This window comes from Pan paniscus, chromosome 19 (assembly GCF_029289425.2).
Source record: "Pan paniscus chromosome 19, NHGRI_mPanPan1-v2.0_pri, whole genome shotgun sequence".
Lineage (NCBI taxonomy): Eukaryota > Metazoa > Chordata > Mammalia > Primates > Hominidae > Pan > Pan paniscus.
The window spans coordinates 50,344,481-50,357,060 of NC_073268.2; the positions used below are offsets into that span (position 1 = coordinate 50,344,481).

At 48.2% G+C, this 12,580-nt stretch overlaps 1 protein-coding gene across 1 annotated transcript in view; it reads left to right on the top strand.

Annotated features, from left to right (window-relative positions):
• Positions 1–2,194: 2,194 nt before the first annotated feature.
• USP22 (ubiquitin specific peptidase 22) overlaps positions 2,195–12,580 on the top strand; it is a 43,494-nt gene continuing 33,108 nt past the window's right edge. The window contains exon 1 of the mRNA XM_034942235.3: positions 2,195–2,620. Coding sequence (XP_034798126.1) covers positions 2,450–2,620 — 171 coding nt within the window. The 5' untranslated portion in view covers positions 2,195–2,449. The remainder of the gene's footprint in view (positions 2,621–12,580) is intronic.

A 12,580-nucleotide genomic window follows, 5' to 3' on the forward strand; every position in this document is an offset into this window, starting at 1 on the left:
TAGAAATGGTCTTGTTAGATTTTTCTGTAAATGTGTTTTGGGTTAATTAATTCGGCAGGGTTTTGTTTTGTTTAGAGATGGGGTCTTGCTTTGTTGCCCAGGCTAGAGTGTAGTGGCACAATCACAGCTCACTGCAGCCTTGACCTCCTGGGCTCTGCGATCCTCTTGCCGTAGCCTCTGGAGTAGCTGGGACTACTATAGGGCTTCACCAGGTAATTCCGAGTACCTGCATGTAGCCAATACAGTTCTGGGAACTTGCGGCTGTAGTAGTACATAAAACACACAATATCATTACCCTCTTGGAGGCCAGGCACAGTGGCTCACGCCTATAAGCCCAGCACTTTGGGAGGCCGAGGCTGGTGGACCACTTGCTGTCAGAAGTTCAAAACCAGCCTGAGGAAACCCCATTTCTAGTAAAAGTTCCAGATCAACATGGTGAAAGCCCCTCTCTACTAAAAATACAAAAATTAGCGGCGTGGTGGCAGGCGCCTGTAATATCAGCTACTGGGGAGGCTGAGGCAGGAGAATCGCTTGAATCTGGGAGGCGGAGGTTTCAGTGAGCCGAAATTGCACCACTGTACTCCAGCCTTGGGCAACAGAGCGAGACTCTGTCTCAAAAATAAAAAATAAAAAAAAAAATTACCCTCTCGTAATTTTTCATGCTATTAAGGGAAGAGACAATAAAAAAATAAGTAAATATTCATTACGCCAGATAGTGATAAATTCTTTGGAGAAAAACAAAGCAGGGTAAGGGAATGGAGAATTTTGGGGGGCTTGCAATTTTCATTAGGGTGGCAATTTTCCTTTTCACGGAAAAGGAGGTGTGTGATAAAGCTGGAAGGAGGCGAGCGAGCATCAGACATGGAATATAAGGATGCAGAGGGTGAGGGGGTAGGGAAAGCATTTTAGGGAGAGGGTACTGCAAGCACGAAGGCCATGAGGCAAAAACCTGTGCTCGGCAATTTGTCTTGGCCACAAAAGCTTTATCCCAGTCGTCAGTCCATTAAACCCTGTAGCTTTAAGTGTTGTGAGATCACAATCTTTATTTTTTAACTTGTGATGGTTCTGGACGGCAATTGCTGTTTCCTGCAATCTGTGGATGAATGAATGAGCAAAGCAGTTAGCAGCGGGATGAGTACAGGGGAGCAGCTCCACACCTGACACCTTATCCAAGTTCCCCCAGACCCTTGGCTCCCTGGCTCCCCCAGAACTTCGTTTGCATTCGTCTTTAAATGTCTTCTCAGTTTGCCTTGGGTCAGTTATTTGTATACCGATTAGACCTGTGCCGCCCACTGCGGTAGCAGCTAGTAGGAATTGGATGTGCTTTAAGTGTAAATACCAGATTTCCAAGACTTGCTGCAAAAACTGTAAAACATTCCACTAACGATTTTGCAATACTGCCTACATGCTGAAATAATTTGACTCTATTGGGTTAAGATATATTACTGTAACTTTCTTTTTTCATTAGAAAAATGTAGCCACTAGCAAATGTGAAGTGTCAGGCGTGTGGCGCGCAGATGCCTCTTTAAACTGGATGGGGCCGGGTTGGCCCTCACTATCCGCGGGCTCCCGACAGGAGGCGCCCCAGCTTGCGGCCGGGGGCAGCGCCTACCAGGCAGTTGGCAGGCAGTTCCAGCCCCGGGCCACGGCACTGCAGGGCCCGAGCCAGGTTACGGCAACCGGGGGCCCTGCAAACAGCTCCCGATTAGGGGGTGCTTTTGGGTGGGAAAGCGCAGGCGCTGGATGGAGGTCCGACCTGCGGCGCTCCAGCTCATCGCCCCGCCTCTTTGCGGCAGAGCTCAGGCCGGCGCAAACCGGTTCAGTGCTAGGACGGACGTCTCGCGACGCCCAACCGCAGCACGCCCCCGCCTCCCCAGTCCTCTGGAAGAGACAGGGAACGTCTAGCCGCCAGGGTCCCGGGAGGCGGCTCTGTACCAGACGGACTGTACTGAGAGCCTATGACAATAGCCGAAGGTGCCGGGGGGTGGCCGGCGACCAATAAAGGAAGGGGAGGGGCGGGCCCTCGTTAGCTTTCCCTCCCTACCACGCTTCCTCGGGCGCGGGTCTACCCAGAGCCTACGGGAGCGCGAGAGTGGGGGAAGGGCCTGGCGCGGGCTGGAGACTGCGCAGTGCGGTGCCGGCCGGGGGGGGGGGTGGGGGGGTGACGTAATCTCCGGCCGCGGCGCCCCGCCCCGCCCCGCGACGCCCTCCGCGAACCGCGAGAGCGCAGCGCAGGCGGTCCGCAGCAGCCGCAGCTCGGGGGCGGCGCCTGCCCTGCAGCCTCCCCTCGGCGATCGCGCAGCCCCATCTTTGTCCGGCCTCTGCGCTTTGTTCTCGGCGCCCGTGTCTTGGCCGGCCTGGCCAGCGGCCGAGCAGCCCCCACGCCGCGCTGGCGTCGTCCTCGCCTCCCTCGCCGCCGCCCCCCGCGCGCGGCCGGGCCTTGCCCCCCATGGTGTCCCGGCCAGAGCCCGAGGGCGAGGCCATGGACGCCGAGCTGGCGGTAGCGCCGCCGGGCTGCTCGCACCTGGGCAGCTTCAAGGTGGACAACTGGAAGCAGAACCTGCGGGCCATCTACCAGTGCTTCGTGTGGAGCGGCACGGCTGAGGCCCGCAAGCGCAAGGTGCGCCCGGCAGCCCACCGCGCGGCGGGCTCGGGGCCTTCTGCCGCTCTTGAGGCCGGCCGGCGGAGGGGCCCTTTTCCTGCCCTCTTCCCTTCCCCCGTTGCCTTTCCCTGTCCTTCCTCTTCCTCTCTCCTTCTGCCCTGTCTTCTCTTTACCCCTTCCCCCTCCTTTCCTTCCCCCCTCGTCTTCCCCCTTTCAACTCTCTCCCTTCCCTTATCTCCTCATCTTCCTATCCTTCCCCTCTCCCCCCTTCCCCCATTCTTCCTTTCCCTCCCCCTCCTCTCTGTCCCCTCCCCCTCCTTTCTCTCCGCCCTCCCCCTCCCTTATCCTTCTTGGCCAGGGAGGGGCGAGTGCTTCCGGGCGGGGGGCGGTGTTCTCCTGCCTTGCTGCCTGGGGAGCCTGGGACTTCGGTGGGCGGTCCCGGGCGTTCCTGCGCGAGGTCCCTGCGGGGAACTCTCCTGGTTCTGGAGGGTTCGGGGCTGGATGGGGGTGCAGAGAAAGAAATATTTCAAAAAAATGAGTAAAGGATGGGGGGCTGTCGAGTTCTGGGCGTTGGTCTGCAGCGGTCACCCGTCGCCAGGAGCGACCTTGGACGGGAGCTGGGGCAGGAGGCGGGCTGGGGGTCGCGGGGCCGGAGCTTCGCGGCTGGCTCGGGGCCCGCGAGGAGCTGGAGGTGGAGGGCGGCAGGGGCTGGGGCCGGGGCGAGCCTGTGGGTGCGGAGCCGCAGCCCGGGTTTGCGTTGCGGCTGAGGAGTAGACTTGGAAGCGCGCCCTGGGCTGTGGGAGGCCTTAACCAGGAGTGAGTTCCCTCGGGGAGCCCAGTCTTGCGTCCCGCAGTTAGGCTTGGTAAGGGTTTGGAAATCAAAACGTAACGTGATTCTTCTATGTGAATAAAGTTTATTTTTACAGTTTCACGCGCTTTTGTAGATTACAATCCGAGATTGGGAGTTGTGAGGGCAGTTTCCACCTTGAGTGGCATTTTTTTATTTATGGGAATACCAACAGGCCCGCTGAGATCGTAGGGTATGTTAAGCAGCAACTCAAAAAAAAAATTATTTTTTTGAGACGAAGTCTCGCTTTGTACCCCAGGCTGGAGTGCAATGGCGCGATTTCGGCTCACTACAATCTCCGCCTCCCGGGTTCAGGCGATTCTCCTCCCTCAGCCTCCCGAGTAGCTGGGATTACAGGCTCCTGCTACCACGCCCGGCTCATTTTTGTATTTTTAGTAGAGACGGGGTTTCACCATGTTGGCCAGGCTGGTCTGGAACTCTTGATCTCAGGTGATCCACCCGCCTCTGCCTCCCAAAGTGTTGGGATTACAGGCATGAGCCACCGTGCCCGGCCTCAAAATTTTTTTTATCTGTAATGATATCGGGCAGCGTTATGTCTGGATGAACTAAAATCAGACATAAAACGTTTCAGGATCGGAGTTAGAGTCTTGCTAGTAGAATTGTGTGTCGTTAAGAAAAGATGGCCTGGCTTGGAGCGGTGGCTGACGCCTGTAATCCCAGCACGTGGGGAGGCCGAGGGGGGCAGATCACGAGGTCAGGAGTTCGAGACCAGCCTGGCCAACATGGTGAAACCTCATCTCTACTAAAAATACGAAAATTAGCCGGGTGTGATGGCGGGCGCCTGTAATCCCAGCTACTCCAGAGGTTGAGGCAGGAGAATCACTTCAACCCGAGAGGCGGAGGTTGCAGTGAGCAGTGATCGCGCCACTGTACTCCAGACTGGGTGACAGAGCAAGACCCCGTCTGGAAAAAAAAAAGATGGCCTGGTTGAAGCCAGTCTTCTACAGGGAATGTGCTGTTGCCACTCTGGGTCAGTAGTGTCCGGATTGGGACGTGACGCGCCCAAGATTTGTTTCTACTTTGGACGAAGTGGGGACTGCCCCACTCTTCCTCTCCCTCCTTTTCTTCTTCCCTTCCCTCCCTCCCTCTCTCTTTCTTCCCCCCTCTGGTATTTTTTAACCAAATTGAAGGAGTCAAGTTTAAACCATCATTAACTAACTTTGCCTAATTTCCTAAAGTTAAGAATTACTTTTTTTTTTTTTTTGCGCTACTTATGGCTCTGATTAATCTTTTAATTTCAGATGTCAGTTGCTTAGTTTCAAAACTGTTGAGCCACATGTATGTTATTCACCAATTAGAAGTTGAACTGTAGCCGGGTAGTGAAAAATGTTTCTTTCAAAATTCAGGTGGGGGCTGCTGCAGTGCCAGTTGACAGTGTGCCAGCAAGGAGCCCTTAAGCCCTCCATGCTTTTTCCTCTGACTGGGGGGACTTATTTACCTGTATCACTTCATGTGCGGTGTCCTGCATTTCTAGCACTCTCTAGTGGCCCAGTTAAGGAAGAGTTGGTTTGGGAAATAGTTTAACAAACCTGATGATTAACAGTTGGACAATCTGTATAGGATTTCCATCAGATCTGTAAGCTTAGGACATTTTGTTTTTTAAATTTTATTTTATTAAAAATTATTTTTTGTAGAGACAGAGTCTTGCTCTGTTACCCAGGATGGAGTGCAATGGTCTGGTCAGTGATCACTGCAGCCTCAGATTCCTGGACTCCAGCCTCTCCTGAGTAGCTGGGACTACGGGCGTGTGTCACCACGACCGGCTAATATTTGTAGAGACGGTGTCTCACTATATTGCACAGGCTGGTCTTGAACTCCTGGACTCAAGCCATCCTCCTGTCTCCCAGAGTGCTGGGATTACAGGCCAGAGCCACTGAGCCCAGCCATATTTTTGGTTTTAATGATATGAACTTGACTGTAAAAGTACTTTAAGCTGATGATTGTGCCACTGTACTCCAGCCTGGACAACAAAACCTATCTGAAAACAAACTTCAACTTGAATTATAATCTTTGTAAACAAACAAAGGTACTTTTTGAGATGGACATCTCAGGTACAGTTTAAAGAAATGAATCCCTGAATGAATAGGAATTACGAGTTTTGTTATCTAAGGACAGATGGATTATGCATTTTGTACCCAAACTTTGATTCTTCTTTTAACAGGCAGAACTTGACAAAAACATGACCAGGCTTGATAAATTTCTGTCCAAAAGAAGCTTGAATTGCAGTAAAACTCTGTTTTTTGAGATGGAGTTTTCACTCTTTTTGCCCAGGCTGGAGGGCAATGGCGTGATCTCGGCTCACCACAGCCTCCCCCTCCAGGGTTTAAGTGATTCTCCCAAGTAGCTGGGATTACAGGCATGCGCCACCATGCCCGGCTAATTTTGTATTTTTCGTAGAGATGGGGTTTCTTCATGTTGGTCAGACTGGTCTCGAACTCCCGACCTCAGGTGATCCGCCCATCTTGGCCTCCCAAAGTGCTGGGATTACAGGCATGAGCTACCGCGCCTGGCCCGAATTGCCATAAAACTCTTGTATTGCTGACTATAAAAATATTTCTGCCGGGCATGGTGGCTCACACCCGTAATCCCAGCACTTTGGGAGGCCGAGGCGGGCGGGTCACGAGGTCAGGAGATCGAGACCATCCTGGCTAACACGGTGAAACCATGTCTTTACTAAAAATACACAAAATTAGCTGGGCATGGTGGCACGTCCCTGTAATCCCAGCTACTCGTGAGGCTGGGGCAGGAGAATCGCTTGAACCAGGGAAGCGGAGGTTGCAGTGAGCCGAGATCGCACCACTGCACTCCAGCCTGGGCGACAGAGCGAGACCGTCTCAAAAAAAAAGAAAAAAACTATTTCCGTGATTTAGGACTGGCACGACCACAGTGGTGTCTCCTTTGTGTTTTTGGTGTGTGTTAAATATAACAAATTTCTTACCATTTCAGGGTTTGTCTGTAAAGATAGGAACTGGCAGGAAGTGATTATGATTTAACATTCTACATTATATTTTGAATATAGACACTTTGGAGAACAGGTAATGTTTTTAAAACCATTTCTCTCTTTGAATCTAAAATTTTATGGCACTGTGTCCTCAAAACACTTTTTTAAATTTTTTATTTTTTATGTATTTTTTTTTTTTTTGAGACAGGGTCTGTCTCTGTCACTCAGGCTGGAGTGCAGTGGTATGATCATGGCTCACTGCAGCCTCGAGTTCCTGGGGTCCAGTGATCCTCCTGCCTCAGCCTCCCAAGTAGCTGGGACTACAGGCATGCGCCACCGCACCTGGCTAATTTTTGTATTTTTGGTAGCGATGAGTTTTGCCATGTTGCCCAGGCTGGTCTTGAACTTCTGAGCTAAGTGATCCTCTCTCCTTGGCCTCCCAAAGTGCTGGCATTACAGGCATGAGCCACCTCTCCCAGCCATCCAACAATGCCTCAGTCTGTCTTTACTGGCTCAGCCAGGTGCTGGGATGGTGGTGAGCACATTGTAGAGAGCTCTCATTACTTGTTTTTATTTTCATAGTCTAGCTCATTTTCCTGATACGTGCTATTGTATTTATTTATTTATTAAAAAAAATTAAAAACTGGGTCTCCCTATGTTGCCCAGGCTGGTCTTGAACTCCTGGCCTTAGGAGATTCACCTCGGCCTCCCACAGTGCTGGGATGATATGTGCTATTTTAAAAGTATACTTTAAAACTTTGTTTCTTTGAGGAATTTACTTTTTATTTTATAGTGAACTGGATCTTTCAAATCATCACAACAAAACATTACACCATTCATACTAAGTGGGGTCTAAGTAAAAGATCTAAAATGTAAACATTTTTCTGTTTAAGGTTTTAATTTTGAGGTCATTGTAGATTGACATACTGGTGTAAGAAAATAGAGTAATCCTGTGTATCTTTCCCCAGTCCTCTAAGGGTAACTTCTTGCAGAAATGGAGTACAATTACCACCAGAATATTGACATTGATACAGTCTATCTTTAATATAATCCACCATCTCATTCAGATTTCCCCGCTTTTACTTCTACTCATTTGTGTTTGTGTATTTAGTTCATTAACTACACTGCATACTTTATTCAGAACTCATTGGTTTTTATCTAATGTCCTTATTCTGTCTCAGAATCCCACATTACTTTGAGTCTTCACGTCCTCTTGGGCTCTTCTAGACAGTGACAGTTTCTCAGGCTGTCCTGTTTGGTGACCTTGTGAGTTTTGAGGAGTCCCGGTCAGGTATTTGTAGAATGTCCCTCAGTTTTGGTTTTCTGATGTTTTTCTCATGATTCAGCTGTGGTTATGAGTTTTGGGAAGGAAGACCAGGGAGATGAAGTGCCCTTCTCATTCCCGTAAATTAAGGATGATGCTGTCAAGATGTCTTGGGTTGCTGGGCTTGACTGAATGGCCGAAGTCATGTTTGCCAGGTTTCTCCACTGCGGAGTGACTCTTTCCCTCCTTTATGTACTGTTTATTTTGGAAGGGAGTCACTCTGCATAGGTACTCTACCGGGGTGGGGAGTTCTGTTCCTCCTCCTTGAGGATGGAGTAGCTACTTAAATTATTTGGAACGTTTATGTATGGAAGATTTGCTGATCCTCACTCGTGTGTTTATTCATTTGTGTATATCAACATGGACTTGTGGATATTGAATGTATGCTTTGGGTTATCATCCAGTGCTGTGCGGTTTGTTGTGTTGCTCCCATCATCTGGCTGTATCCACTGGGAGCTCTTTCAGCTGGCTCCGGTGTCCCTTTCACATAGCCTCATTATTTTTTGTTTGTTGTTTTTGAGCACTTCCTTACTTTCTGGAACTACACGATGTTCTGGGATCATCTTATGTGTTTTCTGCCCCAGCCTTAGACTCCAGCATTTTCCAAGGATCCCTAGTTCCTTTTTTGGGAGAATGGAATTAGATATCAAGATCTGGGCACTGGTGTGTTCATCATTACTGGGATATCCTGGCTTCTTGGCCCCCTCAAGGGACAGAGCTGGGAAACAGGTGTGTATATACAAATGCGTGCATATACACGTCTGTAATTTGATACATATCCATCAGCATCCCTATTAAGTTCTACATGAGTTCATGTTTATATCTCCAACTCTAATCCATTTCTATAGGGATTATTCTAGCCTTCCCCTCCAGTTTATCTGTAACTTCTCTGTCCAGCAGAGAAAATGCTGGCTCCCACTATTGACAATCTACTTACTTACCTGTTGTGCTTTGGTATACATGAAGAGAGGTTTCAGAATTGTCCTGTACTCCCTTGGGAAACGACTTGACCCCCCCCCCCCCTTTAGAGTACAGTGCTCAGTTACAGTTCCTTCTGCTTTTAGTCTTACACTCCCTCCTCATTTCCACATTACTTAGGTACTTCCCTCCCCACCCCTCTTGGCGGAGTTGTGTCCTATATGTGTAATACAGTTGGTTTCTTCTGCCTCAGCCTGCATTCCATAGGGCCTCATCAGTTATTTTTAAAATCGCATATATTAAGGTTTGCTCTTTGTGCTTTAAAGCTCAGTGGATTTTGACAGAGGCATCCACAACTACAGTACTGTACAGAACAGTTGCACTGCCCCAAGAAATCCCTGTGCTTCACCTTCTAACTCTCCACAACCACTGGTCTCGTCTCCATCTCGGAGGTTTTTCCCTTTCCAGAATGTCATATCATTGGGTTCATACAGTCTGTAGCCTTTTCATACTGGCTTCTTTTGTCTAGCAATATCCATTGTATCCATTGAGTGGATTGAAAGTTCATTCCTTTTTTTTTTTTTTTTTTGAGACGGAGTCTTGCTCTGTCGCCCAGGCTGGAGTGCAGTGGTGTGATCTCGGCTCACTGCAAGCTCCGCCTCCTGGGTTCACGCCATTCTCTTGCCTCAGCCTCCCGAGTAACTGGGACTACAGGCGCCTGCCACCACGCCCAGCTAATTTTTTTGTATTTTTAGTAGAGACTAGGTTTCACTTTGTTAGCCAGGATGGTCTCGATCTCCTGACCTTGTGATCTGTCTGCCTCAGCCTCCCGAAGTGCTGGGATTACAGGCGTGAGCCACCGCGCCCAGCCGAAAGTTCATTCCTTTTTCTTTTAATGGTATTTATCATGTGGCTATACTGGTAAGTCGTTTAAGTTTCTTAATCTGTAGGTTCTCTCTTCATTCCTTTCTTACAGTTTTTTGCTTCTACTTTATCTGTTGAAAAACTTGGGCCTTTTGACTTGTTGACTTCCCTATAGTCTGGATTTTGCTGTTTGCATACTCAACAGTGGAAGTTCAAAGTGTTGTGTTTTGTTTTTTTTTTGTCCTATTTCCTACAAATTGGTAGCAGGGTCTCCTATCAAGGCTTTTCCTGTATTTAGCACACAGACTTGATCACCTCGGTATTAAGCGGATGGAAGTTTAGATAGGAAGTAAACTCAGTTTTCAAGGATTAAAATGACCCGCCTAATAGATATGTGAGTCTTTTTCTTGCCTCTTGTTTTATGTTGGCCAGTACCTGTAGCAGAGGGTGCTGAAGAGTAGAAATTGAGATAGAATTGAGTGTGAGTTTTATTATTATATGTTAGCAGCTCTGGTAAGAAACTCAGAGAATTAAGTGAGAATGATAGATTAAAATGAGGCTTTAGGATAATGTGATTGCTCCCCATACATGTGTAATTGACAGTTGTGTGAGGTGAGCTCAATTTAAAGGAAGACTAGCCTAAGCTGGTCAGTACCAGGAGGATTTTGCCCCAGTTTGCTTCCGTCCAAGTGTGTGTCCCTCAGCACAGCATCTCTTGGGCTTCCTCATTTCCTGTTTATGATAATAGAGTACTCACCCCCATCCTTGAGGGATACATTCCAAGACCTCCGGTAGTTGTCTGAAACCACAGATAATACTGAACCCCATTTGTATTACGTGCAAACTTTTTTCCTTCATAATTTCATGGATAGATTTGTTCTTACTGTAGATCTTAGCAACCTTGTTATTTGATATTGTTTTCTTATTAAGAATTTTTACCTTTTCACGTAAAAGAAGCCCTTTATGGCTTTTCTTTGGCATATCCAAATTGCAGCATCAGTACTCTTGAGCTTTGGGGCCATATTAAGCCAAATAAAAGTGGCTTGTGTTCACTTTTATCCGTGATCACATCCGCAACAGTTGATGTGATCAGCAAGACAGCTACCAAGTGACTTAACGGGCAGGTGGCCTAGATGGCACGGAGAAGCTGGACAAAGGGATGGTCATGGGACAGAGCGGGATGTCACTCAGTTTCATCATGTTTCTCAGAACGGTGGGCAGTTTAAAGTTTATGAATTGTTTATTTCTGGCATTTCCATGTTACTATTTTCAGACTGAGGTTGACTGTGGGTAACTGAAACCACAGCAAGCGGAACTGTAGGTAAGGGAGGACTGCTGTGATATTTTATATTTCATACGTAATTTCCTTCTGGTTTTGGTAGTTGGGATACACTTTTTAGGTAGGCCTGGCAAGTAAGTCTCCTGACCTGTCCAAGGACATCACCAGCAACTGCTGGGTCCCAGCCTTGAAATGAGGTCAGTCTGAGGTCTTGTCTTTGCTGAATGAAATTACTCCTTCTGTAAATTGAAAGGTCTGGAGTCGCTGTACCCTTAGATTGATTTTGGCTCCGAGATTGAGGGGCCTGAGTCTGGAAGCTGAGGTTTTTGAGGTTGGGGAACTTAATTTGAGAAGATTATCTAATTTTGGCAAAGTCTTTAGCTTTTTAGTGCCATATTTTTTTTTCATATAAAGGATAGAATATTTAGGCCGGGCACAGTGGCTCATGCCTGTAATCCCAGCACTTTGGGAGGCTGAGGTGGGTGGATCACTTGAGGTCAGTAGTTCAAGACCATCCTGGCCAACATGGTGAAACCTCATCTCTACTAAAATACAAAAAGTTAGCCGAGCATGGTGGCACGCGCCCGTAGTCCCAGTACTCGGGAGGCTGAGGCAGGGGAATCACTTGAACCCGGGAGGCGGAGGTTGCAGTTAGCCGAGATTACGCCCCTGCACTCCAGCCTGGTGACAGAGCAAGACTCCTTCTCAAAAAAAAAAAAATTTATACCTGTCCCTTCACTTATGTCAGTGTTTGAGTCCTTGAAAAAGTCACTGAAGAGAATGCACAAGAATTAAACTTACCTTCCTAAGATGCTCAGGTTTTAGACCAGTAGGAAGTCATGGGTAATGTGTGAAAAGTGCACTAGCTCTTAAGGTGGTGTGTCATGTTTGCACACTTTTAAAAGCTGGACTCAAAATTCAGTGTACTGTTGAGTCATCCCATAGGGTAAGTCTGGTTGACTACAAGGGCTCTGCCCCTCTTGCTCCTCCGCATCCTTCTTGGGGTGGGAGGTAGTGTGAGTAAGGAGATAAGAGGACAGGATATTCAGAGGAATATTCTTAATATCGGGACCGAATTAATGAATTTGGCAGGGTGTTTCTGTACTGCATAAGATCAACAACAATTAAATAATTGATCCTCTTCTAATTCCTGTCACATACAAATCCTAGTTATGTTTCAGGATTTACTTGCAGTCTACTGAATCTACTTGAATTAATTTATAGGAGAAAGGGATTTAATTCAGAAATCATTGCAAGGGCTATGGAGTAGTAGATTCTAGGTTCAATTTCTAGGAAAACCCGCCAGCCTGGGGAATCCTGCCTCTGCAGGAGCCACCACACCAGAAAGTGGTGTGCTGGGCTGCTTAAACAGTGCCACCCCTCCGGGGTCCATGTCAGCCTGTGGGTGCCCCCACTGGGCCTCTCTCCTTAGCTTACTCACCAACCGCATCATCTGCAAATGTGTCTCAAGATATGTTTGGAACATGAGCTGCAAGGGTGCCTGGGGAATGCATTTTCAACATTTTTTTTTTTTTTTTTTTTTTTTGAGACAGGGTCTGGTCCTGTTGCTCAGGCTAGAGGGCAGTGGTGCGATCTTGGCTCACTGCAGCCTTGACCTCCTGGGCTCAAACCATCCTGAGTAACTGGGACTACAGGTGTGTGCCACCATGCCCAGCTAATTTTTGCATTTTTTGTAGAGATGAGGTTTCACCATTTGGCCCAGGCTGGTCTTGAACTCCTGGCCTCAAGCTGTCCTCCCACCTTGGCCTCCCAAAGTGCTGCAT